Below are 22,212 nucleotides of genomic sequence, written 5' to 3'. Positions count from 1 at the left end.
TCTGCAGCACTGAAATATTTATAGATTGTCTGTAAAGACAATTTTTCAACTACAGCAGCTCCATGTACAGTTTTCATTCCCCATACTTTGATTTAGTTCAAAGTCAATGTAAAATCCCAGCTGGCCAGATGTATGTTGCATGTTTTTCATCTGGAAGTGGAGCAGTAAAGGGACCTTTGGTGAACTTTCTCCAGGAGATAACATTCTCTGGTCTGTTCCATGGAAAAAGAGGCACTGTTCAGTATGTTTCTTTTTTCCCTCTTTTCTATTTTAAGGAAGAAAGAGAAAATCCTACCAAAAGGAGTCGGATTGACCGGGATATTGATAACAACTTGATCACATCCACACCTCAGACAGGAGAGAAGCCCAACAAACAGCTCTCGCGAGTGCGGCGGAAAAGTCAGATGAATGGAGGTCGGTAAATCCTCACATTGTGCATTGCAGTGCAGTGGGAATTCTCTAATCTCCCAGCTGTGCACTGATCCAGGGCAGTTCTGCAGTGGGGGAGGTTGTTGGGGGTTCTGACTGACTTCAGTGAGAGCAGGGTTGAGCTAATCATAGCAAAACAGGATTTCCAGGGGTGTGAGCAACACTTCCATCACACCCCAGACACATGCAGTGTATCTCTGTGAGAACAGCTACTTTGGACCTAATTTAGCTTTTTTTTTTTTTTAAATTATTATTCTCAAAGTCCCATAATAATTTGATTTAGCTCTTCTCCCATTTTCTCACAAATAACATGTGAAACGTGACCTCCCAACTCTTGACCTTTGCGGAAGTTACCAGGTGTCCTTCTCCAGGCAAGTTTTGTATCTCTCTAAGGATGGAGATTCCCCTTTCCCTGTGAAAATTCTCCTCTTGAATATCTTTATTCATGACATGATAAAATTGTCATTGATACTTAAAACATCACCTGTGGTTCCAAGTCTGACATAAAAACCTGGGTTTTAAGCTTCCTCTCTAAGGAAACTATGAGGGTGGCAAGGCCTTGGCAAAGGTTCCCAGAGAAGCTGTGGCTGCCCCTGGATCCCTGGAAGTGTCCAAGGCCAGGTTGGACCGGGCTTGGAGCACAGGGCAAGGAAGGTGTCCCTACCCTGACAGGGGGTGGCACTGGATGGGCTTTAAGGTCCCTTCCCACCCAACCCAAGCCATCTTGTGACTGTGGTATCCTGGGTGCACACAGAGCACCCTGAGCTCCTGTCACTGTTACAGGGATAAAAGTTCTTCATTAAATATTCCCTGTTAGGGAGGGCTTGGAGCTGCAGCTGGCACACCTCACAAACCAGAGCTGTGTGAAGTCCTCAAGCAGCTCCATCAGGCTCAGCTGACAGGGGGGGTCTCAGCTCATGTGCACAAAATCCATTCACTCTCTCCCATATGGACAGACATCTCAGAGCCTGAGTGCTGTGAAGGAAATAATTCTCCTTCATCTCAGTCTCAGAACTGCCTTGGCCCTCAGCCATGAGATGGGGATTTGAGTTTTGGGATGTACATACCCATACCTAAGATTTAGAGGTAACCCTTGTTACATGCCAGATCTGTAACATGGATGTTTATTTAATTCTGTCCTTTGTTATCTGTGATAACAACTGACAGTTCTTTCCCTTCCGAGTAGTGTTTGTGCCTCTGTGTGAGTGTGTGGAGAGTAACAAACGATGGACCCTGGAGCAGCTGGGAGGGAGGGAGGCTCAGCCAGGCAGTTCTGACCCTTTCTCGTGCCTCCCTCTAGTGGAGTCCTGGCACTGAAAACGCCGAGCTCTGCCAGGGCACGGCGGCTCCGGGGCTGCCTCCCACCGAATCACTGAGAGGATTTACACCTCTGCTATTTATCTGAACAAGGAGTGCTGCCTCATCTGGAGAGAAGCTTCAGATGGTGTTGAGAATGGATATTTTTGGGTTTATGCTGGTAGAAAGTCGCTGACTCTCATGGACCCAGCTGAGCCATGAACAAGAGTTCACTCCTGGAGTGCAAATGCTTGACCATAAGGGAACAGATGCAACTGAAACCCAGCTGGGTGGTGTTAAAACTCATATCTTTTCTTTTCCAGAAGCTGGAAGTTATGAAATGACGAACCAACACGTAAAGCAAAATGGAAAATTGGAAGATAACCCTACCACAGGCAGTCCCCCACGAACAACATTACTGGGAACCATATTTTCTCCTGTTTTCAATTTTTTTTCACCAGCAAATAAAAATGGTGAGTATTATTAAAGAAGCCAATAGTTTTAAAGCTGAGTGTGACAGATTTGAGTGGTTTGAGTGGCAGTACACTTTTCATTCTGGTTTACAAACCAAGTCACTGCTGCCAGGTAAAAGGCTCCTTATTTCCTAGATGGGTTGATCGTTAATGAAAGAAGCCATAAGCTTACAAGCATTAGAACATTTCTTTCATAGGTGTATTAGTGGTGCACCTTTCAGTAAAAAGAAAATAAGGAGAAGGAAAAAAAAAGGGATTATGTTCCATGTCCCAAACATGTTTTAAAGTCATTTGTCATGGTCTTCAGTTTGGTTCTTATTTTTGTGGCATGAATCAGTGCAATTACCTTTAATTATTCTGAGACTTTGTGTGTGTGTGGTTAACAATGAGTCTGAGCATTGTGATAGGGAACTCAGCCTAAAGGTAAGGAGTGTTTGGAAATGTCCCTCAGGAACATCAGGCTCCGACTCTCCGGGCCAGGCTGTGGAAGCTGAGGAAATCGTGAAGCAGCTGGACATGGAGCAGGTGGACGAGATCACAACGAGCACGGCCACATCCACCAACGGCGCCGCCTTCCCCGGCCAGGCCGTGCAGGTCAGGGCTGTCAACAACGGCCTGGGGGACACTGAGGAGCCGGGGGACCGCGACCTGCCCCCGCTCACGGGTAAGGGACAGGGGACAGAGAGGGTGCTTCAGGGAGTCAGCACCTGCGCTTGGCAGGGACTCCCATTCCCCCTTCCCTTGGGCCGTACAAACAGCATTAATACTGATTTTTATGGCTGATCGACAAATCTGGTTTATGCACCAATGACACAGTTTTGGCAAGACTTACCTATTCCTGGTGTAACTCAGGTGGCCTCGTAACACTTCTTCCCGTGGAAGCAGAGATTCCAGAGGAAAGGCATTATTGTTAACATTGAACTTGCACATTCTGGGCTTGCTGATCTCCAAAGAGAAATTGGCTACATTTTGATATCTTGTAGAACCACATGGGAAATGAGAAGCACACAGATCCTACATTCATTTTCCGTATTTTCTTCAGAAGACAGCATATTTTTTTGACAAAAACTGTAGCCATAAAATGGAGTTTCTGTGTGCATGGGCAACATCAAATCCTTAACCCTCCCCGGACCCTCCAAGCTCTGGTAGATGTGCAGCTTTTTAGTAGGGGGTAAATGTGACCTCTGAGCAGAGGGGCTGCTCTGGGTCCAACCCAGGAGAGCCCCTGGCAGGGGAGGTGGGGCTGGAGGGAGAGTTCATCGCTTGTTTCCCCCTTGTGTCTCAAGTGCAAATTGTCACTTAAAAGAACTGCACTAATAAGACCAGCTCTTGTGGTTTTTTGTTTTATTTTTTGTTTTGGTCATTTTCGTTGAATTTCAGCACCAGTATCTCCAGACAATGGCTACTCATCAGCTCATGCAGAAGCCACCTATGAAGAGGACTGGGAAGTTTTTGATCCGTAAGTGCCAGTATTTGTACTAGAAATAGTAAATTAATCATTTGGAGTATTGAATTAAGATACTTCTATTTAAATTGTATCATTTTCATGCTATGATAATGAACTCCAAAAGCTCTTATCTTAAAAAAAGTGTATGCTTATGTGGGGTTTATTTCAATTTAAAATACTTTTTGTGCAGCCTTAAATATTTCAAATATTTAGTTGGGCTACAACATTGCAGTTCAATAATGTACATTTTTACAGCAAAATCTGTATTTTCAGATACTATTTCATCAAACATGTCCCCCCACTAACAGAAGAGCAGCTGAACAGGAAACCAGCTCTCCCACTGAAAACCAGAAGCACACCAGAGTTCTCATTAGTTCTAGACTTGGTAAATATCTTTATAAACACAAACCAAAGCAGGGGGGTGTTCCCTTATTTGTGGAAATCAGTTATGTTTGCTTTGAACAAAAAGACTGTTGAATGTTGTGTAATTTTAGTTTAAAATAGTTGAAAAAGAATTTACTGTGGTAGGAATAGAATGTGTGTTGTATTTGTCAAATACTTACATCCTGCTTTAAAAAAAAAGCATTACAGTTTTAACGTTTCAAACAGAGAGTTGTCTGTCCCCATAAAGCTTCCCTAAATCCAGTTTGGAAAAATGAGATGGAATAAAGAGGAGAATTCAGTTGCGAGTGTTTTGCATCAAGATTGATGAAAAATTAGATTTTTACTTTTTAGAACATTCTTATTCTTAAAGGGCACAAATCCACTTTTTGAAATACTCTTACAAAATATATTTGTCTTTATGATGATTTGTTTCAGTGTCTCTGTTTCAAAAGTTGTTTCAGACCCTGTTAATGATGATGTGATTTTATGAGCAGCATCAGTTGGGCCGTCTTTGTGTGATCGTAGGAATGGGTGGATTATTCACAGTGAAAGATACAGGCTGGAACTGAATGAGAGGAGAGCCTACAAAATTAAAATACCTCCTTATAATTACACCCCCAGCACACAATTTTAGTGAAAATTTTAAAAAATTACAATAATGAACTGTTAAATTCATCCTAAGAATTTTCTTCAGTCTTGACAGCACTTGCACAAAAGTACATTTTCCATTCTAAATAAACCTGCCTTAAAATGAACATAAAATGCAGAAAACGACTTTTCTTTTCAACATTGTTTTTTCACACTCTTTTTTCCTTTATATAATTTTTTTCCTAGGATGAAACATTAGTGCACTGTAGTCTAAATGAATTAGAAGATGCTGCACTCACTTTTCCAGTTCTTTTTCAAGATGTCATTTACCAGGTAAATAGAAAAACACAAACTTTTTTATTTTGCTTTGTGGGAATCCTTGCTGGATGTAGTTGTTCACAGCTTGTTTGAAGAGAGAAGCAGCGGCCTGGCATTTTACACCTGCCTGGTGATAAACTGCAGGTGTCAGATCTGGCAAGAAATTTTGTATTCACTTAAATTGTTCCCCTTTTCTTCCCCCCTGGTCACTGGGTTGTGTCCACAATAAATTTGATCTAAGTCAGTTCATGTACTACAAATCCTTGTGGAGATGTACTGTGATTTGAAGGAAAACTCAAGCCTGTTCCTCAGTGGCTGTTAAACCATTGATAAAGCTGAAATCCCTGTGAAATGAGAGGCAGCTCCATATCCTCCCTTCTCTCCTGATATTCCTGGAGCTCCTCAGAGCTGCAGTTCCGTGTGGGTGCTCTCTGAGCCTGGGAGAGAGCAGGGGCTGCTCTGCTCACCCCATGTGCTGTCACTGCCACAGCCAGGGCTGCCCAGCACAACCAGACACAACCTGGGCCAGGCCTGGAGCTGCAGCTCCCTGCACCTCCTCCCCACAAGCCCAAATTCTGTAGTGGAATCAGAGGGAGGCAGAACCCTCCTGACTGGGTCCTCTTGTGACTCTACAATTCCTTACAGGGAATGATTTCTCTGTGTGCGCAGTTCTGTGCTGGTGGAGGTTGAGTTTATGGAAATTTAGAAACAACTGAAGCCTTTTTTTTATGATCACTTCTGACACCCCCAGGCTCAGGTAATTGTTAGTGGTTATTAAGAAGAGGATGTAGTTCTTGTGTCCAGGGCTTGAACTGGTGCTGCCCTGCTGGTGAGAGCTGAGTCAGGGTGTTTAGTCAAAGCAACCAGTTTTCATTTTTAACTTAGAGATTGTCCAACTTCTATATTTTTAAATTTTTTTTTCTAATTCCATCAAATTTCCAGTAGTTGTGTTAAGGCTGATGTTAGTGTGTTACGCCTTCACTCTGAGCTGCTCAGGCTGGGAGCTACTGGAATATTGCTGTCACTGGGGTGCTATTATACAAGAAGTTGGTATTTGCTGTTTATTTCTGACGCTCATTTTCACCTCCACTGCACAGAGTGTAATTTAGTGGGGAGGTTGATAGCTGGCGGACTGTGAATGTTTGCTAAAGCCCCTCTCTGCTCCAGGTGTATGTCCGGCTAAGGCCGTTCTTCCGAGAGTTCCTGGAACGTATGTCTCAGATTTATGAGGTAAAACTATTAGACACCACCTTTGAATTTCATTTTTAAATTGTATCCACTTACTTGTACCTCCAGTGGTGACTTTTTCCCCTCCAATCCCCAGATCATTCTGTTTACTGCTTCTAAGAAGGTGTATGCAGACAAGTTATTGAACATCCTGGACCCCAAAAAGCAGCTGGTCAGGTAAAACCAGAACAGTGTGCACGAACCTGTTGTGAGCAAACTGAGTCCTGTGCCTGACCAGTGGGATGGGACGTGTTCCTTACTGCAATGTCTCCCTGACTGATTCCTAAGAGAGGGAGAAAAATGGACTGAAGTGCTGGAATTGGTGCCTTGTGATAAAATAACCCCAGGCCAAAACCTGTACCAATTCATTCTCTGTTTGGTTGGCTCATGGGAAATGACCTCTTGGGGATCAAAAATGTGCTTTGGAATACACACTGCAAATAAAGGAAATGAAATGACTATCTGATTACTTTTAAACTATTCAAACTTCAGTTATTTATTATAAATTGTGACTTGTGTAGCTTTTACAATCAGCATGCTTTCAATTCTCATTCAATCACAAAATCATTTGTCTGTTGGCTTTGTATTAGAGCTGGTTTGGTTTTCCATTTCTCAGTAGTGAGCTTTGTTGGGAATTGTTTGGCTTTTCCAGTTCCTTAAGGCAGAAGGAAATTCCAGGGGTGAGATTCTGTCACTCTCATCTGGCAGGGGGACTGTACCTTGCAGTGTTGGACCCAAATTGATTTCTGCTCAGGGATTTCCCCTGTGTGGGGTGTCCCAGGCCAGGGAACCCCTCCCTGGTGATGCCAGAGCTGTGTGACATCACTGCACAGCCACCTCTGCATTGTGTGTTGTACATTTTGCAATGAAACTGCATTTGCTGCACGCAAAGAAAAAGCAGTGGGTTTATCCAGCGTTACACTCAGTGCTGTGGGCACATCCCAAGTCCTTTTCCTGAAGTGCAGAAGGATAAACTGTCACTAGTTTTACCCAGAGCCAGTCTTACTGCTTGTGCTATGTGACACACAGAATCCAGGCACAGAATGTGCCTCCTTTCCACTGTGTTAGACCTGGGAGTACTCTCAGTGCTTGGAATGCTGAACCTGGCTGTGCCAGCCCGGAGGATGGTGCCCAGGTAGGCACTGGCACTCCAGAACACGAGTGGGGTGGCAAACCTTTCTCCAGACACCTGATGTGAATGTTCAGGACTGTGATTGTTCCTGTGTTGGGACTGGGAAGAGCCAATGGCACAAGCAGCCAGACCGGGTCTAGAAGCCTGCAGAGATGTTCCTGTGCTCCCTGGCTTTGTCTGGGGTTGGTGTGGCTGAGCTGACTTGGTCCCAGCTCTGCCACCAGCCCCAGGTGCCTGTCAGGCCCCACACGTGTGACTCACACTCTATATATAAATGCAGCAGCTCATTTCCCTCCATGGCAACGTTGGGAACTCAGCTCCTGCATGGAATTAGGCACACTATGTACAGCTTCTGAACACTCCATTTAAAAATACAGGCAGCGTGGAAGGAGCTGCTCTGCAACAGAGCTGGGCAACCCCAAATCTGCCTACAATTTATAATTCTGTGGATATGCCATGAAATTGGAGTTTTATTCCTGCTGGTTTTTTAACCGGAGTCCTTTTAGTCAATCCGTCCATTTCTTCTTTCATAAATTACATGGGAGCAGACTAGTGGGAAGGGAAGGAGTTGATGGGATGTTTTGGCCCCAAGGCTTTGTTTTTGAAATGAAATAACTGAAATAGGTTAATTGCCAGCAGTGGTGTAACAGAAAAGGAAACATTCCTCGTGACACTTTGTGTTCTGGCATGAGGTGGCACAGGGAGGCCCCGTTCTGTGAGGGCTGAGACAGAATAAAGGGATGATAAACCCCAGTAAACTGGCTCTCTGCAGCACCTGGGGCTTAGCAGATCCTTGGGGTGTTCTGGGTCCCTTTGTCGGCCTGTCTGTGAAAGGGGTCAGAAAGAAGAGCCTGAATAAATACAAACCCCCACCCCCAGAACTGGGTTAGCGCAGAATCACCTGAACTGCACATTTTACCAGTAAAAATCTCTAAAGAGAGCAGAAAAAGGGTGCAATTCTCTAACAGGAGATCAGAAGAGAAAAAACTGGATAACGTTTGGCAAAGCTCCTGGTGCAGTGTGGATGTTGTCCTTGGTCTAATTAATGAGTATTTCCCTTTAATGACAGGCATCGACTCTTCCGCGAGCATTGTGTGTGTGTACAAGGGAATTACATCAAGGATTTAAACATCCTGGGCAGAGACCTCTCCAAAACCATCATCATCGACAATTCACCGCAAGCCTTTGCTTACCAGGTGAGGGGCTGGGGTGGGAGACACCTCAGAGGGAGCAAACTTCCTGAGGGGAGACAGGGAAACCTCACACTTGGATTTCACTTCTTATGTAAGTTTGGGGCTTACATTTGTATTGAAGTTTGCAAACCAAGCTGTGGGAACAATACTCATAAATCTGTAACTTGAAACATTTTCCCCCCAAATGCTATTTCACAAGTCATATTTGTAGACAAATTAAGTATAAGTCGTGTGTTGATGGTTTTTTTTTCCTATTTTAACTTTAGCTTTCCAATGGAATTCCTATAGAAAGCTGGTTCATGGATAAAAATGATAATGAACTCCTAAAGTTGATTCCATTTCTGGAGAAACTCGTAGAGCTGGTAAGAGTTTGCTTTCTGTGGCCTTCCTCAAAACTGTCAGTGAGCTCCTTTAATATTTTCACCTATTGTAAGCTTTTCTGAGTCACTGAGATAGAGGCTGATGAAGATTCAGGGACGTGTTCACACAGCAAAAAGGGGACTTGTTGCTGACTGTGCTGTAAATGCAGGGCTGTGGGATTGCGACATCAGTCTTAAGGAAATTGGGAATCTCTGAGCAGTTTGATAACATAGTGCCTGTTGCTGGCTGTGCTGTGTGTCTTTATTCCTAAAAGGCAAATAAATTACTCCTGAACTGCTGTGGATGCTATGGAGTTACTTCTCTAAGTCTCTGGAATGACATAATTCATGGTTTATATTCGTTACATTAAAATAGGGGTGTTAGATAAGGAGCCCTGCTGCAGTGTGGTTTCTGGCTGTGTTTATTCTCCTAAACCTGCCCTTTCCCCCACAGAACGAAGACGTCCGACCTCACATCAGAGACAGATTTCGCTTGCATGATTTGCTACCCCCCGATTAAAGCCTTTGCTCTCACTGCCGAGGGGAGGAAATGCAGGACCCTGTTGGACTAATACAAAACATTGCCATTACTGTTGAAATTTTGCATTTTTGTACCCCGTCTTGCTTTTCTTATCTTTGGTGCCCAACAATGATCAAGGGTTACAGAAAGAGACTTTCTACACCTGAGGTTGCCGCCATCAGTACAATCCAGTACCCGCAGTAGGGAGGCTAGAACAGAAAAGTCTTTAGAACTAGTGCAACTCCAAGGAAATTTTTTATGTACAGGACATCTGCAGTTTATAAAGAAAATTCTGTTTCTGCCACCAGCAGTTTGACCTGTAGAAACACAGGATTTTATGATACAACAGAGATTGAAAATGGACTCGGATTTTCTCTCTGTTTGGTGCTCTAAGTGGGTTTGTAGCCACTTTTCTGTTACTTTTAAGATTCTCATTTCAACAGGAATGGCCAGTAAAAGTTGTTTTATTTTTCCTGTTAAGGTTTATAACCTTTTTACATTTTTGACCTGTATTAGATTAGAATTTCATTATGCATTCCTTTTAGTTGAGGCGCTTCATAGTTTTTCTGGAAATAGCCAAATTTTGTTAGTTTTTTATTAAACAGTTGGCTGGCCGTTTCCCTGCTTTGTCTGCCTGCATCCTGTATATTTGTTTAAAAATATTCTCTAGTTTTAGCCCACGTAAGTTTCATTTAGAAAGAAAAAAAAACCCCCCTGCATTTATATTTTCTTTCTGTAATATTCTACTGTAGTCGAAATCTTTTCAAAAATCAAGAGACTGGCTAGATAAGACGAAGATAAGAATTACTAATATTCGGAATATTCTAAACCATTGCGATGGCACGTACTCCGGACAGAGCACACCTGGCAGTGGCACCACGATGGACAAGGAATACCTCACACTCTGCTGTGCACGGGCCTGGGAGCAGAACGAGCCGTGGTCACCTGGCAGGTCCGGCGAGGCCGCTCCTGCTGCCCGTTTGCTCCAGGACTGCACCTCTGGGCAGGGCTCCGTGCTCGGGGCGCCGCCCGGGCTGGGCTCGCTGTGACACTCCTGGTTCCAATCAGCCTCTCTGGGGCAGGGCTCCCCTGCCATCCCACTGGTTTCCCGAGGGAACAGGCCCGGCCGTGGCTCCTAATGCAGCGCCCCGGAGGTGATATTTTTATAGCGGTGGGAATCTTCTTTTCCGGAGGCTTTTTATGGAAGGTAGAATTTGTACAAGTTAGGAAGCTTTGCCTCTCGACTGCATTACCATGCCACAGGCTCGGACTGGTTTTGTGTAAAAGATGTCACAGAACGGCACTTTTTCTAAAGAGAAGTTTGCTATTTTGTATGCTTGATAAGAAAGTACAGTATTGGAAATTAAAGGTGGACAGCTGATAATTGAGAAGTATGTCAATTAATTTTTTATGTATATTACCTGTTTACTTGTACAATTTTATTGTACAAATTACATGCAGCTTCATTTTCAAATGAGTCCTTAAAATAAGGAAAATCTTTTTAGCAAAACATTTAATTTTTGTATTTTTGATTTTAAAAGGCATGAGTTATGTCAACTTTTTCCAGTGTATTAATGAAGATTTTAACTTTTCATCAGGTTGAGTGTTTTCTTACTATATTATCTGTTGTGTATGTAGCTAGCACATGGTGTCACTGAACTGTTAAAACTTAGCATGTAGAGCAAGCCTGTTTTGTGGAAAATCCTTATTCATTAAAAACAAAATCATCATGGCAGATTTTCTGCAAAAAAGTGAAAACATTTGCAATTCAGAATACTGATTTTTTTTGTATTTAAAGAAAGGTATTTTGCTTGCAGGAAAGAAATACTACAGATTCATTTTAATGAGAATCTTTTAAATGTATTTATCTTTAGGGCATCTGGGCATCTTTACGCTGTTTGTCTTATGTCTTTATTGAAATAAAATGTACAGAACATTACCTTTACATCTGCTTGGTGCAGCCGTGTCCCCTGGGCAGCCCCGGCCTCCGGGGCTGTGGTGGTGCTGATGGAGAGATGGATGGATGGACTCTGGAAGGGGGCAGCTTGTGTTGGAGCTGCCCCTTGGTTTGCCAGCTCTTTCTCAGTTGTTCCTTATGATGTAAATCTGAATCTGAGGGGCTTCAGGAGTTCACTGAAGCTTTGCCTAATGGGGGATTCCTCCCAATTTCTTGACATCACAGAATGGCTGTAAAATTCATGGATCTGCCAGAATGAGCCCAGCTTTAGTTCATGGCCTTTTCCAGCTGTAATGGGATGTTCACCTGTTCAAATAACATCCTTATCCCCAGGTCCTCTGTGGCTCCAGCCATTCCAAAAGTGCTTCCGGAGCTGAGGAAACCAAAGGCATGTTGCACTTTCCAGCTGTGTCTGTGTTGTGCTGATCAGATCTGTGAGGGAAACCCGAATGTAAACGAGGGGATTTAGTTCTATATCGATGCACAACAGGAGTGACAGAGATTGCTTAGTAAACATATTAAATATTCATATTTTCCTGTGCTGCAAGCCTGGTGTTTATCACTCTGAACTCTGCAGAGTGGTTCTGCCTCCTGCAAACCCTTCTGGTGTGAAGCAGAGTTTTTCACAGGTTTTATTTCTGTTGTGTTTGTCTCAAGGGGGAGTTCCCTGTTCCTGTGCCAAGGTCTGGGTCAGATTGTGTCCCCAAAACCACCCCCAGGCCTGGGGGAGCCTCAGCCAGGTGTGTTACTGAGCCTTGAGTGTGGTTTGTGGCCCCCGAGCAGGGCATGGTGCAGCTGGGTCACTGATTCCCGTTTTCTGTCCTTTTGGAAAGCACAACATCCTATTTCCAAAGTTCTGAAGTGGTCTTTGCTGGGTTGTGTGTGCCTGTTTTCCATGTCCCTGTCGATTCTGTTCTAGGTTGGAGCACCTTGGTTCTGGCAGCACAGCAACATCTCGCAGACCTTTGGTGGCAGTACCTGTTGAGTCCTTTGTTTTTCCTGGAGTCACTCTGTAGCTGGAATGGCCCTCACCTTGGTGCTACTGCTTCCCCCCACCTTGGATTCATTCCACCTGACATTTTTCATTGCTTTTGAGTGTAGCAGGAAGCCTGACTGTCTCAAGACTGGATTAGGGATCTCCCAAACCACGAGTGGTGTCAGCCAAAGGTCTCACGGCAAACAGATGGATCAGGTTTGGGAAAAGCCCTGAAATGTGGAATCAAACTTCACGGGGGTGCTGTGGGTGACAAAAGCTCTTCACAGCGCAACGTCTGCCTCCCCAGCGCTGCTCTGTCGCACACTGGAGTTCCAGGGCACTCGTGTGGATGGCTGGATTGGTGCAGCTGGAAAGCATCGAGCCCCCGGGCAAGAGGGACCAGGAGGAGGAGGAGGGGTTTTTGTTCTTGGTATTTACAAAAATGTCATTGTACTGCTGGGGCCAAATGTTGTAAAATATAATGGGAAGAGAAGTCCTGTGCTATGGATTTCTGTTTCTTCTGCAATCATTTCTAGTCTACAGAAGCACAAAGATTTTAATTAAATACTTACGCTCTGGATTCTGTTTTTATGATTTTTAGCTGATATCATTCTTCATTGAGACTCAGTTTTCTGTAAGTGAAGACATTGCTCCTGTCAGTTTTCAGCCTTGAAGTGGAAGGAAAGAGATCGTGTCTGTGTTTTACTGTCAAGGAAAAATTTAAATGTTCTATGTAAATTGTTAGAATTCCATATTACATATTCCAATAGTAATGTATTCCAAATTACTGCACAATTCCTGTCAATTTTGTGATTATCCCCACAGCACCCTGAGCCTGTGAAACTGTAGATTTGGCGAGGATATAACTTGTGACATTGTTTGATCCGTAGGTATAGCTCTGTTATTATTTCTATTGTCTGGTAAATGGAGAAGAACAGGAAAAGGATGATAAATTTAGAAGTCTATTTTTTCTGTGTGTTTTTCCTAGACACGTGTGTGATTTATACAGGTGTGTACAGAGGTCATTCATTTGTTATATGAAAGACACATTCTAAATTATCTTCAGACAAAATCTATCCTCCTTTTCCACTTACTCAGATTCTCACAGAAATTGGGAGCTGGCAGTGAAGTGGATGAAGTGAACACTTCCAGCTTTTCTCTATTCGATGTTATAGGACAGAGAGGGAAGGAGAACCTCGCACCCTGATGTGGATAAACCTGAGCGTGGCGTGGCCAAGCCGTGACCAGGCGCGGTGCTGTGAGGCGGGAGCACAGGGCACTGGTGGTGCCCCCGCCAGGATCCTGCCCGGGCACAGCCGGTTCCCGGTGTGGGGCGGGAGCAGAGCGGGTCGGCTGTCCCGGCTGCCGCCGAACCGCCGCGCGTGGCAGCTGCGGGCCCGGCCTGAGCCCGCGAGTGCCGAACCGGGCCGTGCCCCCCTTCCCCCGATCCCCTCCCCTCCCGGGCTGTGCGTGCGGCGGGGCCGGGGCAGCGCCGGGGCGGCTCCCGCGGCTGCGGCCCCGCGATAGCGCCGGGCGGGGCGGGGCAGGGCGGGAGAGCCGAGGCTGCGGGCGGGGGCCACCGACCTGCGGGGCAGCGGGATGTCGGTCCCGGTCCCGGTGCCGGTGCCGGTGCCGGTGCCGGTGCCGGTGCCGGTGCCGGTGCCGGTGCCGGTGCCGATCCCTTCCCGCCCCGCCCTCTCTCCGCCGCTCCCCTCCCGTTCCCGCCGCGGCCCTCGGGCCCCGCCCCGCCGTGGGCGTGTCCGGGGCCGGGCTCCGTCCGCCGCCGTCCCGGCGTGCCCCGCGCGGCGCTGCCCGGCGGCCGCGGTCGGGGCAAGATGGCGGCGGAGGCGGCGGACTCGTGGGGTGGGTGCGGCGGGGCCGCGGGGCCCGGGGCGAGCGGGGGCCCCCTCGCGCCGCTCCCCGCCCCTCACCCGCGCTCCTCTCCCCACAGACGCCGACAGCTTCGAGGTGGTGGAGCCGGTGGCGAAGCGGCTGGTGCCAGGGGTGGCCGGGGACCGCTGGGCCGGCGAGGATGAGGAGGACGACGTGAAGGTGCGGCCGGCCGGGCCCCGCCGGGGCCTCGCGACGCGGCGGCTCCGGGGCCCGGTGTGGGGGCGGCGGGGGCGGGCGGGCCGCTGCCATATGGCGCCCGAGTGCGGGGCCGCGGGCCCAGACAGGGCCGGCGCTGGGGCGGGGGCGAGGGGGCCCCACCGGGCCGGGCGGATTGAGGCGGCGGGGCCGGACCCGCTGGGGGCTCCTGGCCCCGGCAAGTCCCGGTGTCTCCGCCCGCGCGGCAGCGACTCCGGGTCGGTCACGGTGACAAGTCCAAATGCCAAGAGAACCCGAGCCGGTCCTTGCCCGGAGCCGGTGTCGCTGCCTTGGGACTTGCCGCGGAGGAAGGGTCAGACAGACACTCTTGAAGTGGCACCTCCTGCTCTCTGGGGGATCCACCTGCTGCTTCCCAGGCTTTAGGGCGCTTTCCCCTCGCTGTTTACAGTCTTGCGGGCCCGTAGCGGTGAGTGGGGTGCGCTGGGTGAGGCGTCAGGACGGGTGATGGCCGTGCTGTGATGGTGCTTCTGCTGCTGACCAGAAACTTCTGTGCTCTACCAGCACGTCTTTTCCACCTGATCTTCCTGCTTCTTCAGACACCACGAGGCGGGATTTTGCCGTGTTTCAGCGTGGTGTCTGCACGGGAGTGGGATTAAAACGTGTGGATGATAATTTCTGGTGCTTCTGAAGGCAGAGCTCCCTTAAAGGGTGTTTGCTCCTGCTCGGCTCCAGCTGCCCTTGGCGAGGTGGTGGTGCCACAGAAATCTCCATTTGCTCCATGTTCATATGGATAATGCAGAGGGATGCTAGGGATGCACAAGGAACAAGCCAGATGGGTTTCAAGGCCAGGCTGGATGGGGCTTGGGGCAACCTGGTCTAGTGGAAGGTGTCCCTGCCCCTGGCAGAGGATGGAACTGGGTGGTGTATAAGGTCCCTTCTGACCCAAACGATCCCGGGATTCTCTAAGCAGAATAATCAACTAAAAAAGACCTTTTTTGTGTCAAATCCAGCCCTGGGGCATTGTAACACTGGCGGAGGACTCAGAGTTGGTTTTGAGGACGCTGTTACCAGAATCTCTGAGAAACACCAGCAGTTATTCTTGGGGCTCAGGTGGAGTTCTTCTCATAAACAGTACGGAAAAAGTAGTTCATCACCTCTTAAAAAAACCCCAAAGTTACCAAATTTCTGTGAGTTACAAGCTGGCAATTTTCCTTCTTAAATTCAGTAATAGCCACAGCCCAGAGTGTCCCAGGTGTCACATTAGAGCAGCAGGACAAGGACAGGTGTGTGAACAGCAGCTCCAGGCACTGGGAGTGAGTGTGGAACTGCACAGGGTGGGAGTGACACAGGTGTGTGCGGTTGGCACCTCTGTGATTGACACAGGTGTTTGTGATTGACACCTGTGTGATTGACAGGTGTGTACAGACACTTGTAGCTCAGGCTATCTGTGACATTTGCTTTTCCTCCTTCCTTAGAAGGTAAGAAGCTTTCCTGCTGGATAGAATGTGTCCAGAACAGCTGGACTAGAGTGACTCTTGGAGACACCTGAGGGTTCTCTGTTTAATAAAGGCACAAATATTCCCCACATGGAATCACTGAATCCTGGAATGGTGTGAGTTGGAAGAGACCTTAAAGCCCATTCAGTGCCACCCCTGCCACGGGCAGGGACACCTTCCACTGTCCCAGGGTGCTCCAAGTCCCATCCAGCCTGGCCTTGGACACTTCCAGCGATCCAGAGGCAGCCACAGCTTCTCTGGGCACCCTGTGCCAGGGCCTCCCCACCTTCCCAGGGAACAGTTCTTCCCACTATCCCATCTATCCCTGCCCTCTGGCAGTGGGAGGACATTTTACATCTTACACGTAGTAAGGATGCAGCTGCTTAACTATTTCCAAGGGATTATGGATTTAGTGCTGGAGCTGCATCTAAAGAAGATCCACCAAAGAAAGGTGTTTTATTTCGATTTATTTTCCTTTGATTTGCTCTTCCTGCTGAATTCCCAAAGGCCCCTGCTCAGGCTCTGGATCCCTCAGTGCGAGGGCCCACAGTGGGGAAATCCCCAAGTGAGGGAAATGACGTGGTCTAAAGAAGCAGCACGAAGTGTTTTCTGACCATGGTTTTCTTTAGGTATTTCACATTTTGGAATGTGCTTTGTATCTGCAGATCTGTATTTTGGAAGGTTTTTTAGTAATGAACTTGCAGTAACTGTTAATTTGGGAAACATCAACTTCCCGGGTTTAAAATTAGCACCTTTGGTAACAAAACTCCTCTCAGTGTTCCCCAGCACACGTTTCCCAGAAGTCGGGCCTTCTGCCAAGGAATTTTCATCTATTGACTCAGTGCTGGCAGAGCCAGAGCAGGGCAGTGGCTGCTCCCATCCCAGTGCTCTGCTGTAGCTGGGAGCCAGTCCCCAGTCCCTGTCACTTCCCAGCCTCGACTGCAGGGAAGATGTTTTAGGAGCCCTATTGTAGTTAAGGACGCAGAAACAGTGTTGAAATATTGTGGAATAAAGATGTTCTCTTGGAATTACTGTATCACTGCAAAGACACAGCGCTGAGGCAGTTGGCTCTTCCTCCAAGAGAGCTCCCTGGAGTTTATAAACCAGGCAGGGCTGGCAGGACTTGGAATTCCCTGAGCTTATAAACCAGGCAGGGCTGGCAGGACTTGGAATTCCCTGGGTTTATAAACCAGGCCTGGCTGGCAGGAAGGGATCAGAGCATGTCTCATGATGTGGAGTCCTTGCCCACGTGCCCTCTGTGAAGTCTCCCAGATACCCCAGTGCCATGGATGAATCCCTCATGGCCAGGCTGCCCTTCCTCTGCAGTTTGCATCTTGATTCCCAGCGTGGCTGGGCCGGGGCTGAGGCAGCTCCTTGGTGCTGAGTGGAGCTATTTAAGCAGTGGGTGTAACAAACTTAATTAGATGTGAGCTAAAATAATGCTGCTCCAAATTCAAGTCAGCTCTGTGGAATGTGGAAGGGAAGCCGAGTCCCCTGCAAGTGCCAATTAACCAGGGTGAGCTGGTGGATGGACTCGGGTGTCTCCTTGCTTGGATCAGCACATCCCAGTGGAACGTGGGGTTTTGCACCACTGCCTCTGGTGTAGCCTCCCAGAAAATCCCTGCAGCCACAGGAATGCTTTTCCCAGCGCAGGAGAGGGTCCCTGGGAAGGAGCAGGTCCCTGCGGTGGTGTGGAACAGAACAGCCTGTGCTGGTTTAACATGGTTTCTGCAGGGTTTGGGGTTTCCAGCGGGGCTGTGCTGGGCCCACCCCCCAGTGATGTTCAGTGTCTCATAATACCAGAAATGAGAATAAAGTCCTGTTTATGTGGGGTTTGTTTGACTGTTCATGACCTGACTGTTGTAACTATTGACACAAGCTGATTGTTTGACCAAAATCTACCTTTTTCATGGTAAGAACTGGCCCCAACCACTGTGGACAGCCCCAAAAACCCTTGAGGTACAGCTCCTCCCATGGCTTCCTCACTCTGGCACCAGATCAATGAGTTTGTGTGCATTGGAAGAGGTTACAGGCATCTGTAAAACAATCTTAACTGTTTTGCAGGATAACTGGGATGATGAGGAGGAAGAGGAGGAGGTGAAGGAGACAGAGGTAAAACAAGGTGAGACTTTAAGGTAATCCCTGGCTCTGTATCAGCATCGGAACAGACACTGGTTGTGTCTGGGGGTGTGTGAGGATCAAACCTGAGCAGGGCTGGGGCCGGGCCTGGGTTTGCAACCTGGGTTTACAAGAAATGTCTTTAACTCTGTGTTCAGTCCCAGTAGCTGAGCTCAGTGGCTTCCAGTGTTTCTATGGTTGTGGGTGGGGAAAAAAAAAATCATCAGACCTCTGAGAGCTGTGTTTGTTGTTTCACCTTTTACAGAACCGAAAGTTTCAGAAAAAAAGAAAATAGCAGAAAAAATCAAAGAAAAAGAAAAGCTACAGAAGAAAAAGCAAGAGGAGCTTAAAAAAAGGGTAACTCCTGATTTCTGCTGGGTCACATAAAATTCAGAGGGTGGGTTTGATTTGGTTTTTTGGAGGTTGGGCAGGACCTGAACAGGTCTTTATTCGTCTGATAAACCAAACTTAGGTCTTGTTCGTGATCCCATCTGGAGCTGGGCGCTTTAATTCCTGTATAATTTAACCAGTTATTGGAACAGTGTTATCCCAGTTCCTTTGTGTGCAGCACGTGATGGAACAGGCAGGAGTGGGAGTTTGGTGTTTCTTCCCATTCCTTGTTAAATGAACAATTTATTTGGACTCCAGGGAATAGGGTCCAAGTTTTCCATGTGCCCTGACTCGAGGTGATTCAGTGTCTCTGGAGAAGGCACCATGTCTTTAACGTGCCACCTTCTCCACGTGTGTTTTCCCTCCAGTTAGAGGCACCCGAGGAACAGAAGGAGCTCACACCAGAAGAACAGTTGGCAGACAAACTACGGCTAAAGAAGTTACAAGAGGAGTCGGACCTGGAGCTGGCAAAGGAAACCTTTGGTGAGTTAAAGCAACAGGAAATAAACCCCTGGGACCTGTGGGACCCTGCAAAGCCTGAGCAGGGTTTGGCTCTCAGCACACAGAGCTTGGGGCACTGAGAACAAAGAAGTAGCAAAGGTGCTGATGCACAGCAGCATTCCTCAAACATTGAAGCGTTTCCTTGATGATGGTGAATGATTCAGCTCATTGCTCAGGGGAGGTTATGCTCAGTGAATTGTCACAGAGCACAGTGCTTAGGGGGGTACACTGGGTACAGCTGCAAAGAACCAGCTGAGTTCTGCACTCAGGACACAGGAATTGTTTATTTGAGGGAAAAGGGTTTTCCTGGTGCAGGTTGTCCAGAGAACAGGAATAGCTGCATCGAATTACTGAGTTTGACTCAGCTTCAAAAATTGTTGGAAAGAGACTTTGGACAAGGGCATGGAATGATGGAACAAGTGGGAATGGCTTTCCACTGACAAAGGGCAGGGATAGATGGGATATTGGGAAGGAATTGTTCCTCATGAGGGTGGGGAGGCCCTGGCACAGGGTGCCCAGAGCAGCTGTGGCTGCCCCTGGATTCCTGAAGTGTCCAAGGCCAGGTTGGATGGGGCTTGGAGCAGCCTGGGATAGTGGAAGGTGTCCCTGCCCATGGCAGGGGATGGCACTGGGTGAGCTTTAAGGTCCCTTCCAACCCAGACCATTCAGGGATTCTATGAAATTACTGAGTTTTGCAGCAAACTTCCTTCCTTTCTGTAAGGCCAGGGATGGGCCCTGGCTGTGGGAGGAACAGAGCTCAGGGAGGTGGGAGCCAGGTCCCCTTTTAGGGCTCACAGCTTGTGTTCTCTGTAACACCCCTGCCTATCCCTGCCAGGTGTAAATAACACTTGTGGAATAGATGCCATGAATCCCTCTTCAAAAGATGACTTCACAGAATTTGGGAAACTCCTCAAGGAGAAAATCACACAGTATGAGAAGTCGTTACATTACGCCGGGTTTTTGGAAGCGTTACTTCGGGACGTCTGTATTTCCTGTAAGTCCAGACAGGTCCAACACTGCTGGCAGAGCTGTGGTGGAGCTGAAGTGGAAAACATGCTGATAGTCAGTGTTCAGAGGGGATTGCTCTGTGTAGTTTGTACTAAATGAAGCACTGACCTGATTCCATTCCCACAAGCTCCAATAAGGATCCTCTCCTCGTGCAAGAGTTGCTCTTTCTGCACGTTGGTTAAAGAATGTTGTTTTAAAAGTGTGAATTTTTATACTGATCTAAATCCTGCATGTTTTTCTTGAAGCCTTTTCTAAAATAATAATAGTAAGAGTAGATCCTTTTAATTTGAGTACTTCATTTGGAGGGAAACTATTACAAAATTGACTTCATGTAATTCTGTAACTGCAGATTAACTGTTCTGGAATTCAGCATGTAACTATACAGAGATGAAGTAATTTAAACTCCTTTTCCCACTGCCCTGGTGGCTGGAGAACTGACTGGGATCGTTCCCTGTCCTGTACCCAGTTGTCCTTCAGAGAGGGGTAACTCGATCCCGGGTGGAGCTGGGTAAATCCATCATCCCCGCTGGCAGCTGGGAACTTCATCTCAGGAGGGATTCCAGAGCTCCTAATGGGAGGGACTCCCAGCCTCTTGCACCATTTATTGATAAACATAATAATTTATTGTTAATCCAGTGCTCCTTTTGATACATTTTACCATCTCCATATTCTACTGTTCAAATGCCTCAGTAAGACTCTTGTGTTCAGTAACTTTGTTTGCAAGTTTTACCTTTTACAACACTCAGGCTTCCAAGGGACCAGCTGGAATCCTTGTTGGGATTTTAAGGACCAGAACCACCCACTCTGTGTTTTGCTGATTTAAATCAAGTAATTGCCCATAGTTACACTAATGCTTATTTCTAATTGTGGAGATGGTTGATGTTATTTAGCTGCCTTATAAGAACAACATTGATAAGGAAACTCTTTTTTCCTTTTTTTTTTTTTCCCTCATGCAGTGGAGGTGGATGATTTGAAAAAGATCACAAACACTCTGACAGTATTATGCAGTGAAAAACAAAAACAAGAGAAGGTAAGACTGGGGCTGTTCCTGAGGGATCAGAGCCCCTGCTTGGGATTCCCCTGCATTTATTAGTTACTTGTTGAGAGTCCACGGGAAATAGAATGAAAGGCAAAAGGTGGGCAGGGCTATGGTGCAGGCAGCTGGGGACACCTGAAACTGTCACAGCTTTCCTAGGAAGAGAAAATGTGTGGGGTGGAAACCATCAGCAAGGCCATGTTCAATGCAGTGGGGTGTGGCTGCGTTGGCCACTGGGCTGACCCTGGCTGGGGTAATGACAGAGCACGGGGCCTGCCCAAATAACCATCCTCATCCTCTTGTCACAGAATAAAGCCAAAAAGAAGAAAAAAGGTGTTGTGCCTGGCGGGGGGCTGAAGGCAACGATGAAAGATGACCTGGCCGATTATGGCGGCTACGACGGCGAGTACGTACAAGACTTTGAAGACTTCATGTGACATTTATCTCCCTTCTGTTGTCTTTCTGTTGCCCATAATCCCTTAAACATGTAGCACAACTTTTCTTCCTTTAAATTCTGCCAAATGCTACAATCAGAATTGCAGTATCTGTGTGCTGGGGGCTGGAGGTGCCAGGTCCGGGCGGATGCTCCGGGCAGGAGTAGAAAGGAACAGGTCTGTGACTTGCAGTTAAAAACCCAAAATTCTGATAATGGGCACTGTTGCTATTTAACTTTATAGCAACAGCCACTAAATTGGGAAGGAGTTGGAACAAGGTGAAGGATTATAACCAGCACAGCTCCATGACATGGCCTTAACTGTCCCTGCTCCAGGGCCAGGGCTGAGCACGAGCAGTTTGCAGCAAGGGCAGGGTGTGCACGTAGAGTTCCAGTCGCTTTGTCTTGAGTTAGAGCTTGAGGATTTCAGTATTTTGGGAAGGGAACTGCTAACTTCAGTGTGGAATACTGTACCTGGGAGTGTGTCCCCTGGGACCGCCACTGCTCCACAGCCTGACACCTGAACAGCACCTGGTGGGGCAGAGCAAGGCAAAACCCACTTGTGTCTCAAGGATGAAGTTTAGTTCCATTCATTTAAATTTCTACTAATGCAGCTGTTGGGGTTGGGTGTTCTTTAACAGTTAATTAAGGGGTTAAGTGTAAAAAAAAAAAAACCAAACCAAACCACAAGACTTCCTTGGGGCTCTCCTGGGTTGTGGTGGGTCTCTCACAACTCGGCCATTTTCTTTCATTAAAAACCAAACTTGCTTAGCAAACTGCAGCAGTTCCTACAGTTGGGCAAATTGTTATGTTAACAATTACGACATCTGCAATGTTTTATAAAGCAACTAATTTAATAAAAATCACTATTGAGGACTTCAC

At 47.2% G+C, this 22,212-nt stretch overlaps 2 protein-coding genes and 1 long non-coding RNA gene across 3 annotated transcripts in view; 2 read left to right on the top strand and 1 right to left on the bottom strand.

The window, feature by feature from the left end:
- The window catches only part of CTDSPL2 (CTD small phosphatase like 2), a 31,571-nt gene extending 20,260 nt beyond the window's left edge, over positions 1 to 11,311 (top strand). The window contains exons 3-13 of the mRNA XM_039557440.1: positions 276 to 414; positions 2,049 to 2,198; positions 2,650 to 2,862; positions 3,579 to 3,657; positions 3,919 to 4,030; positions 4,864 to 4,950; positions 6,103 to 6,165; positions 6,260 to 6,339; positions 8,364 to 8,490; positions 8,754 to 8,849; positions 9,301 to 11,311. Coding sequence (XP_039413374.1) covers positions 276 to 414; positions 2,049 to 2,198; positions 2,650 to 2,862; positions 3,579 to 3,657; positions 3,919 to 4,030; positions 4,864 to 4,950; positions 6,103 to 6,165; positions 6,260 to 6,339; positions 8,364 to 8,490; positions 8,754 to 8,849; positions 9,301 to 9,366 — 1,212 coding nt within the window. The 3' untranslated portion in view covers positions 9,367 to 11,311. The remainder of the gene's footprint in view (positions 1 to 275; positions 415 to 2,048; positions 2,199 to 2,649; positions 2,863 to 3,578; positions 3,658 to 3,918; positions 4,031 to 4,863; positions 4,951 to 6,102; positions 6,166 to 6,259; positions 6,340 to 8,363; positions 8,491 to 8,753; positions 8,850 to 9,300) is intronic.
- On the bottom strand, positions 11,205 to 13,619 carry LOC104683862. Its single transcript, XR_750860.4, has 2 exons — positions 12,872 to 13,619; positions 11,205 to 11,755 (listed from the first exon to the last, which is right to left on the bottom strand). It is a non-coding gene; the product is annotated as an uncharacterized LOC104683862 (long non-coding RNA).
- A 477-nt stretch (positions 13,620 to 14,096) lies between these two features.
- On the top strand, positions 14,097 to 22,211 carry EIF3J (eukaryotic translation initiation factor 3 subunit J). The gene is made up of 8 exons (XM_039557513.1): positions 14,097 to 14,162; positions 14,251 to 14,351; positions 17,909 to 17,966; positions 18,228 to 18,319; positions 18,721 to 18,835; positions 19,689 to 19,847; positions 20,818 to 20,891; positions 21,206 to 22,211. Exons 1-8 carry the CDS (start codon positions 14,135 to 14,137, stop codon positions 21,332 to 21,334), a joined length of 756 nt encoding a protein of 251 aa, XP_039413447.1. The 5' UTR covers positions 14,097 to 14,134; the 3' UTR covers positions 21,335 to 22,211.
- Position 22,212: the final 1 nt, after the last annotated feature.

This window comes from Corvus cornix, chromosome 10 (genome assembly GCF_000738735.6).
Source record: "Corvus cornix cornix isolate S_Up_H32 chromosome 10, ASM73873v5, whole genome shotgun sequence".
Taxonomy (NCBI): domain Eukaryota; kingdom Metazoa; phylum Chordata; class Aves; order Passeriformes; family Corvidae; genus Corvus; species Corvus cornix.
The sequence above is the reverse complement of the archived record's forward strand: the minus strand, read 5'-3'. Positions and strand labels throughout refer to the sequence as shown.

What these genes read in the sequence shown, in the direction of transcription:
- EIF3J (XM_039557513.1), top strand. Translation starts at nt 14,135, where the DNA reads ATGGCGGCGGAGGCGGCGGACTCGTGGG. An exon ending in ATGAGGAGGACGACGTGAAG is followed by an intron (nt 14,352 to 17,908) that starts GTGCGGCCGGCC and finishes ACTGTTTTGCAG; the next exon opens with GATAACTGGGATGATGAGGA. An exon ending in AAGAGGAGCTTAAAAAAAGG is followed by an intron (nt 18,320 to 18,720) that starts GTAACTCCTGAT and finishes TTTTCCCTCCAG; the next exon opens with TTAGAGGCACCCGAGGAACA.